The sequence below is a fragment of the Epinephelus lanceolatus genome, chromosome 22 (genome assembly GCF_041903045.1).
Source record: "Epinephelus lanceolatus isolate andai-2023 chromosome 22, ASM4190304v1, whole genome shotgun sequence".
Taxonomy (NCBI): domain Eukaryota; kingdom Metazoa; phylum Chordata; class Actinopteri; order Perciformes; family Serranidae; genus Epinephelus; species Epinephelus lanceolatus.
Genome location: NC_135755.1, coordinates 38,182,501 through 38,202,744, shown reverse-complemented (window position 1 = coordinate 38,202,744; position 20,244 = coordinate 38,182,501). Strand labels below are relative to the sequence as shown.

Genomic DNA, 20,244 nt, shown 5'->3' with positions numbered 1-20,244 from the left:
TCATACACTTGTATAAACATATTAATGGGTAGAATATTCAGATTCAGATTCAGATTGACAATAAACCATGGCAAATATTACACACTGGCCCTTTAAGAGTTTCTTATATATATATTGAAAATGCATTTAATCTCTGATTCAATTTGAAAGCTATTTCTCAAGACAAAGTTCTGTAATTACCTTGTCCGCTTTCATTCTGTTTATATCTTAACAGGAGCTGGCCACTACCGTGGTGCTGAAACTCTAAATCAATCGATGTCGGCAAATAGATCACCCAACACTTAATCAGTGCATAAGTCACACACAGCCTACTTATTTTTCGTCTTATTATTATGCTATTTTTCTTCCGCCAGATTTCGGCGTGTAACTTGTGCCACAGCTTTGAGCGCACACAGGGTCTTCATAAAACATAGATTCAGGATTCAATATGCACAGTAAGGACACGCGTTTCCCTGCAGAATGAAATTTGTCCTTTTCTGTCACCAATTAATGCCAAACAATATAAATCTGAAGTATAAAATAGATCAAAATATATATGGCGCACACTGTTTTAACATCTCCTTGCTTAGTGTAGCCTAATATTAATGTGCCTGCCGCGGCTGGAGCTTTTCCAAATGTTTACTTGAAAACAAAACCATTCATATGGTCAATAAAAAAACCATTTTGTTAATAATAAAAAACAAATGTAATCTCAACAGTGACCGCGCCAGCCGGCCGAACCACTTCCAATGTTCATTCATTCATTTAATCGCGTGTTCAATCTGTGTGTGTGTGTGTGTGTGTGTGTTAGTATGTCAGAGAAGAGGTGTATCAATAAAAAAAAGTTTCCACTAATTATTTCGGTGTTTATTTCTTTTATTCTTAAAGGGAAATTTCGGTTTATTTCAACCCGTCTCCTATCGTCCTAAATTTGTTTCAAGTGACTAGTGACATAGAAATAATAGTTTGCATGTTAGCCGTTAGCCTAGATACAGCCGTAGCGTCAGACCTGTTAAAACGTAAGTGAACGGGCATACCTTCAAGTGCAAAGTTAGTCCACTAAACAAGCTTTTTTTCCACAAAGACTGCCTCTTATCGTTAGGATAAATGTCAGAGAACATATAGAAAACGACATGTAAACATGTTGTCTTACCTTACCAGTGTGCTGCCATGTTTGTTTATCCCTCTAGCTCTCTTTCCAAAGTGCAGCCGAAATATATCTCACCAGCTCTAGATAAAGCCCAGCTGGATACTAACGTTACTCCAGGTGGAGATGCTTCTGAGCACATGGGCAGACAATGAATTTACATATGACGGTCTGGCAGACCGTTGCGGCGCTTGGAGGGGCGCTGTAATCCTGGCGGTCCTACTGTTAAGAGTGGGTCAGCTCGATCTTACAACTCCTTCTTAGTGAAAGATCTTCTTAAGCTAAGAGCGATCTGAGAAACGCAGCTCATGTCAACATGCAGGGAAAATGTGTCCAGAGATTATGACATTTACCGGGAGAGCTAGAGCCATTTGACTAAAGCTGATGTTATTACTGCTGTAGCATTATGTTATTAGGCTAAATATTACATTTCTAACAGTGTCTGAGCTGATTTATTGACACAGCATGCTTGTAGGCTGCTGTAACGGGGCACGGCACAAGTGCGGCAAACCAGTAATATCAACAGGGGGCAGCAATGCGCCGTAGTCTAGTCTGCCATTGCAAACAAAGAAGGAGAAGAAGAAGAATGATTTCTGGGTTAAGCCAAAGCAAGTTTGATTAAAAGAATTACGGTCGTATTTGTGGTTAATAAATGCATAATAGAAAATCAGATAAAGACTTGTTTTTCGTTTTTCGATTTCCAATTTCCAAACGAGAAACAGGAGATGACTCGTTTCTCATTTTTTGTTTACCTACATCAAAACAAAAAAGGAAAACAGGATCGTTTCCCGTTTTTTGTTTACCTACTTCAAAATGAATAACGAATGGCCGCAAAGTACACGGACCGGATTGCCATCAATTCTTTCATCTGAAATGTTTTCTCTATTTCATTGCTTACTTTCACAACAGCATCCATTGTTGATCTTCCTTTCCTGAAACCATTCTGATATGGTGCCATAAGTCCTCTCTGCTCTATTATATAGTTAAGTCTTCAGACCAAGATCTTTTCCATCCATTTACACAGGTGAGATGTTAAGGCAATGGGTCTGTAATTTGCAGGATTCTTTGGGTTTTTACCAGGTTTGCTTCCAACATTTTGTCATGACACCTACACTCCATATCTTATTAAAAAGTTCCAGCATCAGCCTTAGCACTTGTTCAGGTAATTTATGAACCATAACATAGCTTAGTTGATCCTGACCCTTTGCTGTATTCCCAGTGTCATCCAATGCTATTTCTCATTCCCTCATAGTGATCTCAGCACAGAGAGTTGATTCTACATCATCTTTTTTCCAAGTTATGTTCTGATTTCCACTTAGTATTTCCTCTTTCCTCTTCTCGTGCAACTCATCCAAGTGATGTCCATTATGTATGTTGGCAAAGCTCTCACCTAATAAATTAGCCTTTTTCTTATCTGTTATAGTTATTATTTCTCCATCCTCTAATACTGGCATTTTAATAAACTTCCTTTTGCCACTCATTTTCTTTACCATATTCCATACATCACCTAATTTCTCTTCTCTACCTATAGTACCACTAGATTTGATAACCTTACAAGTCAAAGCTTTTTTCCTTTGGTAGTCTATTAAATTTTCATGATTCAAGTTATTACTATTATTATTAGTACTCGTAAAGCTTTGTTTCGTTCTTTAACAACTTTAGTGCATTCTTCATTCCACCATGGCACCATTTTCCTTTTCCCAGTTATACTGCTCATGGGTATACTCTTCAATGCAGCATTCAGAATTAGCTTAGATGCATATTTTTCTATATTGCTATCCATTGATATCAAGCTAGCTTTACAATTTTCTTGAAATTTTCCCCATTCAGCTTTTTCAAAGCACCATTTCTTTAACATGTATCTTTCTTGGGCAGAAAAAGTGAGATTTACAGTGCAATGAATTGGAAAACGATCACTTCCTATGTTAGAGTTATTATCAACATTCCATTCAGATGAGCAAACTAGGTTTCTCTTCACTAATGTTAAATCTAGACAAGTTGGGCTATTTCTATATCTAATCTAGTTCCTTTACCATCATTTAGACAGACTAGTGATCTTTCTTCCAATAACTCCTCCACCACATTTCCATTATTATCTGTGTGTTTACTGCCCCAAAGACTATTATGTGCATTAAAATCCCTATTATCAAACTTGATTGCGTTAAACATTTCAACACACAACTTCTTGCATGGATTGTAGAAGTTCATTATTTTAGCGAAGACATCAGCATTACACACTTCAATAATTACACATTCCATGTCTGTTGGTGATGGTACTATGTTATCTTTAATAAATGTAATACAGCCCCCTCCTTGATTATCTACCCTGTCACATCGAGCTGTTGAATAACCTAGTAAAATAAAGTCAAGGTTGGGCCTTAGCTAGGTTTCTTGCACACATAATATATCTGGTCGAGGTTTTAATTCAGAAACATATCTTTTAAATTCTTGTCCATTAGCAATTAGACTTCTCGCATTCCATTGCAGTAAATGGATCACCATACGAATAATGTTAATCAGTACTCTGTGACCCTCCTTCATTGTTAGCTCTCAGTATTTCATGAATCACTTCTGCTCTTAAATCTTGAATACCCCAAAATTCTTCTGCTGCATTCACAACTGTCTTAATTTTATCACTTTTTTTCTCTTGCTTGGTAGCGATATTGATTATTTTACAAATGAAGGCAACAAAACTTGTCTGATCTACCACCAGTGAATCGTCTTTAACCTTAAATTTGTGGGAACACTGCTCTATCTGTGTCACTGGAGACTTAGCTGCTCTGTCTTCTAGCTGTATTCTCTGCCTGTTTGCTATCACTGGTAAAGGCCTCAGTACACCATTTGTTCCTCCTATTTCACCGCTCAATACTTCATCATGTGTTACTGAAGGCCTACTTTGCATTTCATAATTTACTCTCTTCAAAGCTTCTGCATAAGATATATTATTGATTACTTCTGCACCTATTTTGCATTAATCTGTACAGAACAGCCTCCATATGCTGCACTATGTTCTCCTCCACAGTTGCAACATTTCAGCTTGGCAGCTTTTGCACATTTACCGTAGTCATGCTCCCCTCCACATTTTGCACATCTTTGTTTACCATGACACTGTTGGGCCATATGTCACATTCTCTGGCATTTGAAACATCTTATCAGGCTTGGGATATACTCTCTAACCCTATAACTGATTCACCCCATTCTGATGTCTTTGGGAAGCGTGCTTTCAAATTGTATGAGCATTGACAGACTTTCCTTCTTCACTCCATCTTTGTTTGTCTGAAGTCTCTTGACGTTTAGTACTTTCCCTCCTCTGATGTCTTTCTTGACTTCCTCCTCAGTCATTTCTAGCGGCACATTTGAAATGACACCTCTCAGTTTAACCACTTTACCAGGGATGTGTGTAGCGATCTTTACTCCGTCAAGTGTTTCAGTCTTAAGGATTTTGTCTTGTTGCTGTTTATTCATAGCAAAGATAAGAACTCTGCGGTTGTTAAGAAACTTGGCAAATTTTCCAATTTCTTTTTCAATAGCTTTAGTCATTCTGACTGGATGGAAGTGCCCTGTCTCTCTCCCAAACAAAATAACAACTTTCCAGTCTTTCTCAGTCTCACGCTATGCTGTATCTTCCCGAGTTGTTCTTACTTTTTTAGTAATACCCTCTTCTTCATGACTGCTTTGATCTGACCAAGCTTCTTATCTATCTTTCCTCTCCTGCCTTTTCCTTCTTCAATTTGATGCAAAATTCCAATCCATATCTTCCTCATCCCATCCCTCCGAACTTTCACCCATTCTACACTCACGGTACAGTTGATTGCAATCCAAAACAATTTATTCCGTTTACGCTGCTGTCTCCAAACCACTCTCCGTTCTACCTTCTTCTTCTTCTTTTCGATATTTTATGGCGGGTGGCAACCAACATTAAGGTGCATTACCGCCACCTACTGTGTTGGAGTGTGGACAAGAGTTATCTATCTACCCTAAATCAGAAAAAAAAACAAAAAACAAATAAGTATATAAATATCAACTAAATCCTTCCAATTAGCTCAGTATCACTTAAAAACTTGAGTAGACTTCCTACACCAGCTGTTAATACAGTCTTAAGTGACAGCTCTTCCTGTGCAGTCCTGACTTCTCTCTTTAATAGCCTATGTCACGTTCATGTGAGTATTTAGGGCACCACAAAATAAAATGCGCCACTGATTCTTCTTCTTGACATTGTTCACATAGCCCTGAGGGGTGTGCCCCTATCAGGTGCAGTGTCTTATTTAGCCCAGCATGTCATACCCTCAGTCTGGTTAAAATCCTCTCCCCTTTAGTGGTTCTACTGGTTGATCTTACTGTGCCCACTACTGACTGGACTGCAGATAGGTGTCTACCTGTGATAGCTGTATCCCATTCCTGCTGCCACTCTTTCATGACTTTCTCCTGAATTATACTTTTTGCTTCTGATTTGCTCAATGCAATTTCCATGACCTCCTCCTCTGCCAATTCATTTCCCGCAACTCCTCTGTGAGCCGGAACCCACATGAATGTCACTGAAATGTTCATATTCTTAATCTTGTACAAACTTTCAAAGATTTCATATATAATATCCTGCCTACTGTCTGATATAGATGACTGCAATGGCATTAGCGCCGAACATGAATCGGAGCAAAGGACAACATTTCTGAATCATGACTCTTCTGCCCACTGTAAAGCTGATACTATAGCCACCATCTCAACCGTGTAGACAGACAAATGATCTGATGCTCTTCTCTTAACAGAGACTTGCATGGTTGGAACACTAAAAGTAAACCCAGTTCTCCCTGTATCAGGATCCTTAGCTCCATCTGTAAACACAGGCACAGCTGATTGATAAACTGTATTCAGCCTATCCTCAACTAAATGAGCAATACTGCCAAATTCCTTCTGCACCTGAAGCGTAGATAAATCGACTAAAACTGCAGGAAACAACCAGGGTGGTATTACTGATAATGGCACTGTAGGTGACAAGGCTGAAGTTGGCACCTTATTCGCAGCCTCTTATTGGAATTTTCCGGTCCACCTTAAAAGTGTCATTACGCCCTGTAGATGGCGGTATTCAGTCGTTTTCCTACGACGCTGAAGTTAGCTGCCGATTCTCCAGCTTCCGATTGGAGGATGGTCCAGCTGTGGTTTGGGCGTACTCGTCATGACACAAGAACGCCCAATGTGGCGTTCCCGGTAGCGTTTCATCGACCAATCGCGAAGACTTTCGCAAGGCATAGTGGGTATGATGTCATTTCCGCTTCTAACGTTTCCCGGGGAAAGCAAAGTGGTCATACGATGAGAGACTATGTCAGTAAGTAGGCTATTGTTTATTTCGACAACATTAACTGGGATGTATCCTCATTTATATCACTGATATAACTGTCGTGTCGTCTTAATCTTATATGGTATCCGAATTCGATATCAATAATGGCGACAAGCATGGTTTGGTAGCAGCTAATGTCATGCTATCTCGTCTTAGCCATAGCTATTAGCCGTAGCAGCTAGCCAGAAGAAAGCAACGTGTTAGACCGTTTGTAGCTGGAAGCTAGAGTTTGCAGTGAATGGTTTGTGTAGTTAACATTACCACAGTACATTGTTAAGTTGGATGTTAACGTGTTAGCTAGCATGGCAAGAGGCATGAAATAGCGGACACGCTGCTTGGCGACACATATAACATTGGTGGGGGCGTTGCTTCGTTTTGGTGGTAGGTAACTTTGTCTAACATAGGCCTCTACAGGTACATAATTTATAAACGCATATTGTTTACTAACTTCGTTTTCACGTAGATAGTTTTTTAACGGAGTTTTAGCTTTCTCATGTGAGGATTCCCTGGATTCAACACAGCAGGTAGTAGCTAGTGCTAGCAGGGTGAGAAAAGTAAGTTGAGCTTGGCTAATGTTCTCCATATTTCTCTAATCTATAGCTACATCTGTCGATTTTGCGGAGTGGCCACAAGACCCAGGCCACAAGATGTTCAGAACAAGGATGCCAATTTCTCCACTGCCCCTTTTGCCCACTTTATAAGGGTGATTACTCAAAAGTGGAAACACATTTACAGTCTCATCTGAAAACAGTGATACAGCATGGAGGTATGTTTACTGATTGCTGATTCATTGGTTTAGATTAATAACCTTTGTGTTGATGATATGAAGAATGTTTTTTACCTTCCTTTCAGAGTTTGTGATGTATACCTGCAAATGGGACTGCAGAAAGGAGTCCCACTACCACTGCTGTGCTTGTAGTCTAATGTTTCTGAGGAAAAAACAACCGCTTAGACACCTCAGCACCTACCACTCTGAGCCAGCAGAACGTCAACCCCACTCTGAGCCAGCAAAATGCCCACCTCACTCTGAGCCAGCAGAATGCCCACCGCACTCTCAGCCAGCAGAATGCCCGCCGCACTCTCAGCCAGCAGAATGCCCACCGCACTCTCAGCCAGCAGAAGGCTCACCGCACTCTTTTTCACCTCAAGCCTTAGAAGGCCAACTGAACCCTATGGAGGGCACAGTAGAAGCCCAGCTTCACCCTGTGGAGGCTATGGAAGAGCTTCAGCCACCAAAAAAAGCAGTTGGCCTACGTTCGAGGATCAGAAAGGTTAAGTGTACAAAGTGTAAGTTAGTGCTGAATAAAAAAAATGTAAAGCAGCATATGAGACGGCGCCACTCAACTGTCAAGGAAGACATTACAGCTAACCGTCATCTGGCATGTCAGCCAATAGAGATCGAAAGGGGAATATTTGCTGTTGTAAAGTCCTACAGCAGCAATAGTGCACCCATCCATGTACAGAAGCGGACGTCGGGGGCAAGCCATCAAATTCGTTGTGAGCTGGATGCCTGTGTGCACAACACTGAGGTAATGCACAGAAGTGGGTTTATATCCTTTGATTGTGCCCATCTGCAGTCCCTGCAATACTGCCCACTGCCCTTTAGCCCTAAGATAGAACTAAGGGAGGATGTTCTGAGGGACATTGTCAGTAGCAGGTGGTTCAGTGAGGAGCGGAAGAGGGCATGTCTTCTTAAAAAAAAGGTGGCAGACGCTGAAGGGATCCCCTTCAGTGTTGAGGTGGAGGTGGGAAGCTCTTCCTCAAGAAGATATGTTTCCGTTTATGAGGCAAAACTGTCTTACTATAACAGATTTGGCAGATTGATGGTCATGTTTGACACAGCAAACAACACGTGGCATTGCCATTGTGTTAAAACCAAACAGGCCTGTGTCCACAAGGCCATTGCGAAATGGCACTTTTTCCAGACAAGGAAGGAGCTCTTCACAGGAGATGAGAGTGCGGATACTCAAGAGAGTCAGGGCTCTGAAGATGAGGTGGAAACTGTCACCTCAAGAGATTTTCAGTATCCCCCTCGAGATCAGGACTTGGGGAGAATTGTTAGGTACATTCACAACAAGAAAAGGCTTCCTGCAGACTTGCCTGCAAAGGTGTATGGGTTGACAAGTGAGACAGAAGTGCCTAAACATCTGATACCCAAAGAGTGTGTTTGTCCTGAATGTCCTGGCGATCTTCCCCTTGGTGAACCCCTGATCATCAGTAGATCAGCAAAAATCGTTACCGTCAAGGGAATCATCGAGGGTCTGTGTCCGTTTAAACTAAAACTGACTAAAAATTCTTCCTTTTCCAAGTTGTATATACCACTAATGATCTACTTATGCATTTCAGGTGTGACAACTTACAGTAAAAAATGCAGCAGATGTGGAATGATGGTGTGATACCAGGAATGGGAGGATGGCTTACATAACTTTAATGACAAAGTCATTCTAACCCTCCATTTTTGCCTCTATCTTTGGAACTGCCTCCAGGTCAAATGTTCAAGAATTCAATGCGTGAAATTTTTTTAAAATGTGACCATACTGCATGTTAAATGCGTAACTCTGATATTCCATATCTTTATGCACAGTAGGCCATTAATTAAGCAGTTAGAACTCAGGTGCAGGCTGAGGCTTCTAAGCTGACAGTCATGACATTAGGCCATTAAATACATAATTGGAACTTTCCCAGTTGCACACTTGCATGGAATTACATTTTCTAATTTATTATTGATATTTTATTCCAGACTCACACAGCTCTGGGTCGAGCCATCGAGACATGGGAGCTGACGTCGGGACAGCAGTACCCAAACAAAAATAGCCTAATACATGGATACCTACATTTTGAAGCACTGACGGGCCATGATTATAACTTCTCCTGTGTCCGCTGTGGACATCACCCTCCTGTGGTGGTCATGGATCTCCACAAGAGCTGTGTCTTCAGCTTGGCAGGTACAATACAGGTTTTATTTACATGGTGAACCCCTCCACCCCACCCGGTGGTCTAACTAGAGTATAATGATATTTCTTTTTATTTTAGTCAGTGAACTGGAGGATCCACCAGATGGATTTGATGGGGAGGTGGACATTGATGAGTTCTGGGACTCTCTATGTTTAGAGAGGATTGCGCGTGGTTTTGTTCCAAGTAAGTGACTTTTTAAATATAATGTTTGTTTATCATGTTGCCCAGAGAGATATAATTCCTTTGTTACCTTTTTGCCCTGTCTTTCTCACTCCACTTTAAGAATTACAAAGTCAATTTCGAGCCATCAATGCAGACTATTTTTCTTTCAGGTGATCGACAAAATCCTTTTGCCGTTAAACCTACGTACCACCACTGGGCCCCGTGGATTGGACCTCACACCCGCAAATCCAACAAGGTGCTCAATACAGAGCATGAAAAGATCCACACAACAAGGCACCCAAAAGAACAGACAGAGGTTGACAGGAGGACAGGCTACTGGATGAAGTATCTAATTTGAAGGTAAACGGGTCTATGTTTTGTTGTTGTTTATTCTATAGAATCAATATAGCTAGTATAAATGTGTTTACAGTGTACACCTTTATTTTGGTAATCTATTACAGGTCCATGCCATCCGAAAGCTCTGCAGGGAGTGTGGAATTGATTCCCAAGGTTCCAAAATGGAATTGATTCTATGGCTGAGAGAAGAAATGAAAACTCAAAGCAAATATGATAAAATCTTTCAGAAGGTTTGGGGAGCATCTGGTAAGTAAAAAAAATGTCCCAACAATGTTGATCTTTTCTCATGAGATGACTGCTGGTAATTTAGTTTGACTTCCTTGAACACTTGTTCTCCTCAGGTGGCTGGGTCAGAAAGTCCAAGGGACTTCACTGATTTATTGTTATCTTGGAAGCACATGCCCAATATATGCATATATGACTTTGCAAGAGGTCTGGCGGTGCATGCCAACCTTAGAGAGCCCGAGACAATGCCTTTCAGCCCTCATGAGGGAAGGCTGTTGGACCCCAGCCATGAAAACTTGCAGTGGGCATCCAATGGTGGTATGGTCAGTTTACCATGGCTTAACACTAGGAAAACTGTGCCGGACCTGGGTGGCCATGCACTGACTGGCTCAGCAGACCACTATTGTCTCTACGACACATTCCATGAGGGAAACACTAAAGACCCAAAAGATATCCTCCGGAGGATAAAGATGGTACCTGAACTGGCAGGGAGAATCAACAGCCAGGTTGTAGAACAGCTCTTCTCAACTATGAAGAAAAACAACTATTACACGAATATGCTCTCGCCATCTGCTCATGTTTTCATGATGCGTAATGTTATTCACAATTACAATCAGCGGAAGAACAAGAAGATCAAGGAGGAATTAAAGAAGTTTGTGACTCCTGAAATTCAGCTTTGTCTCAATGAGCATGGTCGGGCAGAATTCTGTGCCTCTCAGCCAACAGAGCTTAGCCCCGAACCAGTTGTTGCCTCCTCCTCTCAGCCAACAGAAATGGAGTTTAGCTCAGACCCAGATCTTTGACCACCCTCTAAACGTAAGGACATTTTCTATATTTTATGCATTGTATTAGTGATTGTGTATATGTATCCAATAACACATTTCCTCTCATTTTTGTCTCATCTCTTCATTTGGAATTAGGCTCAAGGTTACAGTTGCTCTCCTCAGCTGTTGACCGCACTAATCCCAACTTTACAGTTGCTGATTGGACACAAGAACCAAGCGCAAGACTCTGTGAATTGGTAAGTTTGAGATTATTTTTTCTGAATTAGAAATTTGAAATATGCATGCATTCATGATGTTCTGTATATTTCCCCATAGCTGGACTATGTTCTGGATAGTGAGGGTGATCCTGAGGAGGAAATTGTCCAAGCCCACAACTCGATCCTCAAAAGGTCTGATTTTTGGACTCTGGGCCTAGAACGAGATGTTGAAGCAATGGTTAATCTGAACCAAGTGTGTTTTTATAACTGTATTTCCTCATGGTATGGGATAATTAATTGTCTAATCATTGTTTCCTTTTAGATTGCAAATTGTTGTTTCAACATTATCATCAAGACTGCAAATGCACATGTAAGTTTCATTTATTACGTTTTACATAATCTGTGCATTCATGTTTCCTGACTGTATACTTTTATGTTACCTACACAAAGTGTGCGTTATGCATCTGTTTTCAAACAAAGGGCATTGCTACCATGGCTGTGGATGCCTATGTGGTGGTCACCTGGCTTCCTCCGTATGAGGCTTCTCCCATTGCTAAAATGATTGTGAGTAGTAATATAACAGAGCTTGTACCTCAGCTTTAACCTCATGTTCAAGTTCCTCTTTGAACTCTTTTTGTTTTCCTCAGTGTGACTTTGCATCCAAAGACGTGGTGCTTCTCCCTGCCTGGCAGCCTGGGCACTGGACATTGTGTGTGAGTAAACCCACTGCTGTTATTATTGAACCCTCATCCATGCTTTTGTTTGTCACAACATTTTTGATATGCATAACGATTTCAGGTCTAAGAATCTAACCCGACCTTTTCTGGATCAATTCCAACCTCTCCTTGCCCCCTATTTTGTGTTGTGTGCTGAAGGTTCTTACCATGCACTCCCATCTCCCAATGAAACTAACGTTTTTGGCTATGCTGAACATGAATTTGAATGTGAATTTGTTTCAGCCTCAAAGAATGGGTGAATGAGAGCAATCACTTGTAAAGCACTTTGGATAAAATTATATTCATTATTATAGATATATTATATAGCCTTATAAATGCACTATTTACTATAACTGTACTTTTGTTTGAAGTAGGATTTGGGTCTTTAACCAACCCTTATCTTGCCATTCCATGAAATAAAACTTTTAACAGGTTCTCAAACCAAGACTGAGGATTATGCAATATTTTGATTCAAGACGCCCTAGTGGCTTTGGAGATGGCCGCTACCTACAAATCTTCAGGTTTTTCATAGAAAGCTGAAAGCTGATTACTGGTTCCCTATGTTCATATCTAATTCTGGGTCTTGCAGCAGTAACAGTCTATTTTCCTATTCAAAGCAATTTCCATGTTTACACCTTAAAGTAGTTTTGTTTAAAATGAAGTTCTTCATTGGTTCACTAGAAACCTCATCTGCATCTTTACTTTAGAAAAATGTTATTTAGACCACCCAAATACTGCTTTGAGAACCCAAGAACTTAGATATGATCATGTTTTGGGTTTTTTGGAAGTATCATAGTTCTGTTTTGGACAATACTTCCTTTTTGTTTCATTTTTTCTTTCTTGTTTTGTTCTGCATTTATTGTTCCTCCTGTTCATATGTTCCATACGTACTATAAGTCCCTACTAGGAATTGCTGCTACTTCCAGGTGACTTTTTAGCACGGGTAGGTGCAGTTCAGCCCCATTTTTAAACCATGCTCTTAGGGCTCAAGGTGGGTATGTGTAGTCATGGTAGAAATTCAGCAATCCCTAAACAGGGTTCACTGTTAAATTTGAAAGACATGAATTGCAACTTACACGTCTTCCAAACCTTTTCAGTAACCTGGCACATGCTGTGTCCAATGGACCATGGAAGGCATTTTACTTGGATGACGAGGTAAAACGTGTGGCTGGAGCGCGATTCATTGCATTTAGTAGAGTAGCATACACTGGTACATAGGCAGGCCTCTTGATTGTTTATTATGATTTGATGAAGTGATCCTATGTGATGCTGATGGACCCTGGTTGCTGTTAAATTCTTGTTTAAAGCGCATCGTATTGCACTTTTTGTATGATTAAAGCTACAAAATGAGAGTGGATATCAGTAGGCATCATATAATAAGAATCACTGATAATAAATCACACTCCCCTTTTTACCACCACAGGGCGCATCTCACCAGCATCAGAGTAACAACTGTGGGGTGTTTATGCTGATGGTGAGATGCAATATTTTCAGAAATGATGACTGATGACTAGTTTGCAGAACAACTAACACATTTGTATGTCCATTTCAGTACGCAATGTATGCTACCCTCCTAAAGCCATATGATTTCAGTGAGGTGAGTTCTTTCAAATCTCAATCAGATGTGTAGCGTGAAATATAAGGCTTTTAATAATTTAGTCATCCTATCTGGAGGCTACGGTTAACATGAACCAATAGGCCATACACCTAACTTTGTCTGCAGGTACTGTACTTACTGGAGGAGATTGCCACATCTGTAAAAATGTACACTGCCATAGTTCTTATCAATGAGTAAACAGTACTGTAACATGGATTTGTATCAGACTATGAAGACATTTAAAGCATAACTTTATTTTCAGGTGGACATGCTCTCTATCAGGACGTGGTGGTGTGGGCAGCTGCTGGAGACCTTTACGCTTGAAAGGTGTTACATACTGTGTCCATATTTTGCTATTTACTTATATTTGGTGCTCATGAAGATGGTAACCGGTATACTGATCGCTCTTTCTTTCTTTATTTCTCTCTCTCTCTCTAGCCCTGCAGGACTAGCTGGCACAGCCATCTCAATCTCTCCATCTCCCCATCTCAGCCACACCTGCCAATCTCTAAGCAGTGAAAGGTTTTATACACTGTGTCCATATTTTGCTATTTACTTATATTTGGTGCTCATGAAGATGGTAGCCAATATACTGATCTCGCTCTTTCTTTCTCTCTCTCTAGCGATGCAGGACTAGCTGGCACACCCGTCTCACTCTCTCCATCTCCCCATTTCAGCCACACCTTCCAGTCTCGAAGCTGTCCAGCAGGACCAACAGGCACACCCATCACAACAGAGGACAGGCCATTCTTACCACCCCGAAGTCCTTCAGCTTATTATTGAAGAGACACTGAGTATGGACATGGCTATGCTTGGAGTGTTTAACAGAGTTTCGAAAACTTTCCAGGAACTCGCAAAGCCATTCCGCCCCTCCATTTATATTAATGATAGTTTGGCAGGGGACCTCAAACTTAAGAACAGCAGTCTGATACATATAACGGCTGGAAAAATGCATAAGACTGCAGGCCGTGGCAGTGGCCTTGCACTATGCCTCAAAGGCTTTTCCAAAAGAAGGAATTGGCCTGGCGCACACCTGGCGCTGAGGCACATAGCTTATGGCAGGTATCTGAATGAAGATATCTGCCTAGCATAGGCACTTTGTATTATACTGCCACTAAAGGTACATACTGCACATACTCTGAATGTAAATATACATACTGTACATACTGTGCCTACAATAGCAAATGGTCAATTGTTCAGATAAATTTACTGTAATTTGTGTCATCCAAAGTGCCAGTGAACCCTTGGAGTCAAATAGCCTACTGTCTGAGCCTTCATAAAGTGGCTGGTAACTAACTGTACATACTGTGCCGTAACTAACTGTACATACTGTGCCTACAATGGTAAATGGTAAATTGTTCAGATAACTTACTGTAATTTGTGTCATCCAAAGTGCCAGTGGGAAAAGTAAGTGAACCCTACTGTCTGAGCCTTAATAAAGTGTATGGTAACTGGATTGGAACTGCACAATGTCCCAAGTGTTATTTTAATGTAGTCATTATTCAATTCAGGCATATTCTTGCACAACTGTATTGCTTTCGGACTGGATCTCCAGACTAGTCCTACACATAAATGTGAGCTTAGACCACTAGCTCTTATTTAGAAAGATCTTATTTTGAAACTTGGCTAACTAGTTCTATGCTATGTAGTTCTATGATCTTATTTTGAGAGATCTTATTTTGAAACTTGGCTAACTAGTTCTATGCTATCCAGTTCTATGATCATATTTTGAAACTTGGCTAACTAGTTCTATGCTATCTAGTTCTATGCGTTCCAGTAGGCGAAAACGGGAACCCCCACTAGCGGGAACCCCCACCAGCGCGAGAACGCCCATTTGTGGCTGCAGTTGGATGATATTGTCCATTCGGCACTTAAGGGGAAAGTTAAGGGGAAATTAACTTAATGTGCAGTGCGACTGTTTGTCCACTGATTGTCTGTTTTTTGTGACACTTCTTGATGTGAAAACATTTTAGACATTTTAGGTAAGACATTAACTTTGCCTGACACCCACTATTGTATTTGTGAAAGATTTATTTTATTTGTGAAAATGCTAAAGGAGAGATTTCACCGTTTTTGTTTTATACCTAGACCTCATTAGACCAGGTCCAGATAAAAAAACCCACTGTACCTAGACTTCTCAAATCTGGCCTAGATTATCCTACAGAGGCTAAACATTCATTCAGACACAGTTTCTGATTTGTGAAACCTTTATTCTATTTGTGAAAATGCAATAAAGAAACATTTCACCATTTTTCAGCATACAGACCACATTAGACTGGGTCCAGATCAAAAACCACTGTACCTAGACTTCTTAAACCTGGCCTAGATTATCCTACAGAGGCTAAACATTCATTCAGACACAGTTTCTGATTTGTGAAACCTTTATTCTATTTGTGAAAATGCAATAAAGAAACATTTCACCATTTTTCAGCCAATACACCACATTAGACTGGGTCCAGATCAAAAACCACTGTACCTAGACTTCTCAAATCTGGCCTAGATTATCCTTCAGAGGCTAAACATTCATTCAGACACAGTTTCTGATTTGTGAAACCTTTATTGTATTTGTGAAAATGCAATAAAGAAACATTTCACCATTTTTCAGCATACAGACCACATTAGACTGGGTCCAGATCAAAAACCACTGTACCTAGACTTCTCAAATGTGGCCTAGATTATCCTACAGAGGCTAAACATTCATTCAGACACAGTTTTTGATTTGTGAAACCTTTATTCTATTTGTGAAAATGCAATAAAGACACATTTCACCGTTTTTTTCAGCATATAGACCACATTAAAGTGGGTCCAGATCAAAAACCACTGTACCTAGACTTCTCAAATCTGGCCTAGATTATCCTACAGAGGCTAAACATTCATTCAGACACAGTTTCTGATTTGTGAAACCTTTATTCTATTTGTGAAAATGCAATAAAGACACATTTCACCGTTTTTTCAGCCAATACACCACATTAGACTGGGTCCAGATCAAAAACCACTGTACCTAGACTTCTCAAATCTGGCCTAGATTATCCTACAGAGGCTAAACATTCATTCAGACACAGTTTCTGATTTGTGAAACCTATATTCTATTTGTGAAAATGCAATAAAGACACATTTAACCGTTTTTTCAGCCAATACACCACATTAGACTGGGTCCAGATCAAAAACCACTGTACCTAGACTTCTCAAATCTGGCCTAGATTATCCTACAGAGGCTAAACATTCATTCAGACACAGTTTCTGATTTGTGAAACCTTTATTCTATTTGTGAAAATGCAATAAAGACACATTTCACTGTTTTTTCAGCAAATAGACCACATTAGACTGGGTCCAGATCAAAAACCACTGTACCTAGACTTCTCAAATCTGGCCGAGATTATCCTACAGAAGCTAAACATTCATTATAACACAGTTTCTCATTTGTGAAACCTTTATTGTATTTGTGAGAATGACAAAAACGGGACATTTCCATTTTTTAAACATCTTTTTTTTTTCAGATTAAACCACGTCTCTCCATCTTCAAATGAGAAATAATAGCACTAATAGCTAAAGTGGTTCTAACACAGGCAACAATAAAGGCTTTGGAAGAGGTTTGCAAACTGACGGTGACGGAAGCTGTGGTAAAAGTGGACCATGGCCAGATGGAGGAAAGGTAAGTGCAAATCATGACTTTTATAGGATATTTCGCAATTGACCAGACCATGAAGATGTGCTTAATGTTTCTCAAGAGATAAACACTAAACTAGGTATAGCCTATATATTATATATATATATATATATATATATATATATATATATATAGGTAGTGCCGAAAAAATACACAGTATATACTGTGTATTGTTTTTCGGCACTACCTTGTTCTCTATAGCTGATGTAAGGTGAATTGCTCCTGTGTGGGATCAATAAAGTTCTTATCTTAGCCATCTGAGAAGATCAAATACATTGTTTTTGGTGCCTAACTGTTTCCCAAGTATATTAGTGTGTGTGTGAATGAATACACGAGAGGCATTAACGTAAATTTCTTTGTAGAAAGGCGCTTTATGAAATTAAGTCCATTCACTTGTATTAGTTTACAGCGCAGCCTTGCCACATCCAATATGGCGGCGACGTTGACGTATCGCAGCAGCGGGCAAACCCACTCGATGCGGCAGGTGCGTCCCAAGTCTCTTATTTTATACTGCTAACTCCTAACTCCTTACTTTAACCGGAAGTCGTTCAAGGTTCGCCATCTTTAAGGCCGTCTCATGTCTCTTATTCCTGCCAGTAAGAAGTTAGCGTTAGGCGTTAGGAGGGATCGTTAGGTGCGATGAGTAAGGTAACACAAGAGGTTCCTAACAGGAAGTCTTGTTCAGCTTGAGGCCCTGACATATAAATACCCGCCCCCTACGTCAGTCTCATTTGAACGAGATGGCGGAGAAACAGCGCAAGTGTACCCGTTACATGCATTCTTTGCAATGAAACGCTGTAATTCACATGCCTACGTGACTACAAAGAGTAACGTTAATGATATTTCGTGCAAGACTGTCATGTTGTAATTAAGTTTATTTCATTCACAACCCGTTGCGGTGTTCAGCGGACTGTGATGCGTGGCTGTTAAATGTGCAGTTGCTCGAGTGATATAACACCACGCACACACATACACAAACACATACACAAACACATTTGCCCATCATTAATTGTCCTGCATGTCATGTGAGTGGAATAATGTTTAATAGGCTGTAGGTAATTATTAATATTAATATTAATTATTATTATTACTTTCATTAATGTTGTTGTAAGCTACTGTCATTACCGTCTGTCCTGCATCTCTCTCTGTCTCCCTCTCTCTGTCTGTCTCTCTGTCTCTCTCTCTCTGTCTCTCTTTCTGTCTCATTGTGTCATACGGATTACTGTTAATTTATTATGTTGATCTGTTCTGTACAACATCTATTGCACGTCTGTCTGTCCTGGAGGAGGAATCCCTCCTCGTGCTCTTCCTGAGGTTTCTACCGTTTTTTCCCCCGTTAAAAGGTTTTTTTTTGCGGAGTTTTTCCTGATCAGCTGTGAGGGTCCTAAGGACAGAGGGATGTCGTATGCTGTAAAGCCCTGTGAGGCAAATTGTGACTTGTGATATTGGGCTTCATAAATAAAATTGAATTGATTGAGGCAGACTGACAGGTCTGATATCTTATTCACTCAACAGCTGACTTGTTGAATGATGGCGAGTGGATTTAATAATAGTGATAATAATGATGATAATAATAATGATAATGATGCTCATCACAGTGACAGTGGCAGGGCTACAGACCGTTCTTTAATTGCCACAAACTTCGGCAAATGACTCAATAACAATGGTAAGGGGGGGGGGGGGGTACGGCTTTGATCAGCGAATATAATGGGACTTGGGATGTAAGCAGGACGTCGCTACACGTGACGCTTCAGAGTAAGGCCGTCTCATGTCTCTTATCAGCAATCCTCACTCCTGACTCCTTAAATGTTTTCCTAAGTGGGAGGGACTAAACAGTTAGGTTAGGTGGCTAGGTTAGGTGGTTAGCAGTAATTTTAAGAGACTTGGGACGCACCTGGCGTCTACATATGTCTATGGTTCAACCTCCCAAAGATCTTCACCTTTGACTTCAACTCAACCAAACTGAAATTACGTCAAAATTTTCTCTGAATCCGAGTGGTCCAATGGGAGAGGCGTTCTTCTTTCTGACTCTTGATTGGCTCAAATCGCACACTAGTGCCAGCAGTGTTATATGTTCCGACAGCGTGTGTTACAAGGAGGTTGTGGAACAGTGGAACATGGCGAGCTGGTGTGTGCGAGCGGTGAGACAAAGCTACTCACTTGTAGCTTCACCTGTGCTAATAAGGTAACAGACTTTGTCAACTGAAATATGGCCGTTAGTGAAACGCTAGGCTGGGTTTGACAGGATGGTGAGCTTCCGTCATCTCAGGGAACGAGATAGTGTTAGAAAGCTAACCGCTAGCAACGTTAGCTTTCATAACCGAGCATGGTCTGTAATATTGACCTTCATGTGAGAGAGAAAGACTTAAATTGACCGGACCCGAATGTATGTTTGTGTCGGAGATGACCTCGCCAAAACTCATGTCTAACCGGTGCACGCAGTCCGCGTCATTAACATTGTTAGCGTGTCATTGCTACAAGAATAATGATGACATCGGGTGACGTGGTGTGGAGAGGGGGTTTTAAGGCTAACTTATAGTATGCTAAGATACAATTCAAGCTGTCTGTTATATGGAGTTTGACGTGTGTGTGTGTGTGGTCTCAGATATTAATTTTGTATTAGTTGAATTGCGTTTTACAATACGTTAACTTCTGTTAGTGCATTCTCTCTCTTTTTGAATGGAGATAATACCAAACAAAGTCCCATTCTTAAATCTGATAATTTAACGTTTCCTGTCGTCAGCGAACATGAAACTCTTCTGCATAAAGCTTCCTGTGACATTGGATGGACAGTCTGGAAGTGGAGTTTGGCGTCATGTCTTCACACGACTCTGTTGGCTGGAGTAAGATGATGACATAGTGAAATAAATAATTCTACCACATGTAATAAAATTACACTTGTTACGAGACTGTAAGCATACAAGTAGGCATGCATAATTGAATTACATATAGGGTAGTTGCATAACCTTCTCTCTTAAGTACTAGTTGTACAGTTGGCAGCAGTGTTCATTAAGTTGTCTGGTAACATCAATTAGTAGCTCTGGACAAAGAACCAAAATAGCCTGACTTCTGCAGAAGTAAAATTATAGTATTTATAGATGGGTTCAAAATCTTCCACTAATGTC

General features: G+C 40.4%; 2 protein-coding genes and 2 long non-coding RNA genes across 5 annotated transcripts in view; all 4 read left to right on the top strand.

Annotated features, from left to right (window-relative positions):
• Nucleotides 1-9,227: 9,227 nt before the first annotated feature.
• LOC144459853 (uncharacterized) lies at nucleotides 9,228-9,903 on the top strand. Its single transcript, XR_013488649.1, has 3 exons — nucleotides 9,228-9,403; nucleotides 9,492-9,596; nucleotides 9,746-9,903. It is a non-coding gene; the product is annotated as an uncharacterized LOC144459853 (long non-coding RNA).
• Nucleotides 9,904-9,905: 2 nt separating this feature from the next.
• Nucleotides 9,906-11,706, top strand: LOC144459852 (uncharacterized). 2 transcript variants are annotated; one of them, XR_013488648.1, is made up of 6 exons: nucleotides 9,906-10,178; nucleotides 10,274-10,973; nucleotides 11,078-11,178; nucleotides 11,258-11,331; nucleotides 11,462-11,509; nucleotides 11,620-11,706. It is a non-coding gene; the product is annotated as an uncharacterized LOC144459852 (long non-coding RNA). The 2 variants fall into 2 exon arrangements; XR_013488647.1 differs by having other exon boundaries at nucleotides 11,258-11,377; nucleotides 11,620-11,703.
• Nucleotides 11,707-11,817: 111 nt separating this feature from the next.
• Nucleotides 11,818-14,388, top strand: LOC144459841 (uncharacterized). The gene is made up of 7 exons (XM_078164564.1): nucleotides 11,818-11,852; nucleotides 12,953-13,010; nucleotides 13,279-13,329; nucleotides 13,408-13,452; nucleotides 13,715-13,779; nucleotides 13,891-13,974; nucleotides 14,076-14,388. The coding sequence occupies exons 3-7, from the start codon at nucleotides 13,321-13,323 to the stop codon at nucleotides 14,233-14,235; spliced, it is 363 nt and encodes a 120-aa protein (XP_078020690.1). The 5' UTR covers nucleotides 11,818-11,852; nucleotides 12,953-13,010; nucleotides 13,279-13,320; the 3' UTR covers nucleotides 14,236-14,388.
• Nucleotides 14,389-19,154: 4,766 nt separating this feature from the next.
• grpel1 (GrpE-like 1, mitochondrial) overlaps nucleotides 19,155-20,244 on the top strand; it is an 18,536-nt gene continuing 17,446 nt past the window's right edge. Inside the window, exon 1 of the mRNA XM_033609888.2 lies at nucleotides 19,155-19,304. Coding sequence (XP_033465779.1) covers nucleotides 19,237-19,304 — 68 coding nt within the window. The 5' untranslated portion in view covers nucleotides 19,155-19,236. The remainder of the gene's footprint in view (nucleotides 19,305-20,244) is intronic.

What these genes read in the sequence shown, in the direction of transcription:
- LOC144459841 (XM_078164564.1), top strand. An exon ending in GAGACCTTTACGCTTGAAAG is followed by an intron (nt 13,780 to 13,890) that starts GTGTTACATACT and finishes CTCTCTCTCTAG; the next exon opens with CCCTGCAGGACTAGCTGGCA. An exon ending in CAATCTCTAAGCAGTGAAAG is followed by an intron (nt 13,975 to 14,075) that starts GTTTTATACACT and finishes CTCTCTCTCTAG; the next exon opens with CGATGCAGGACTAGCTGGCA.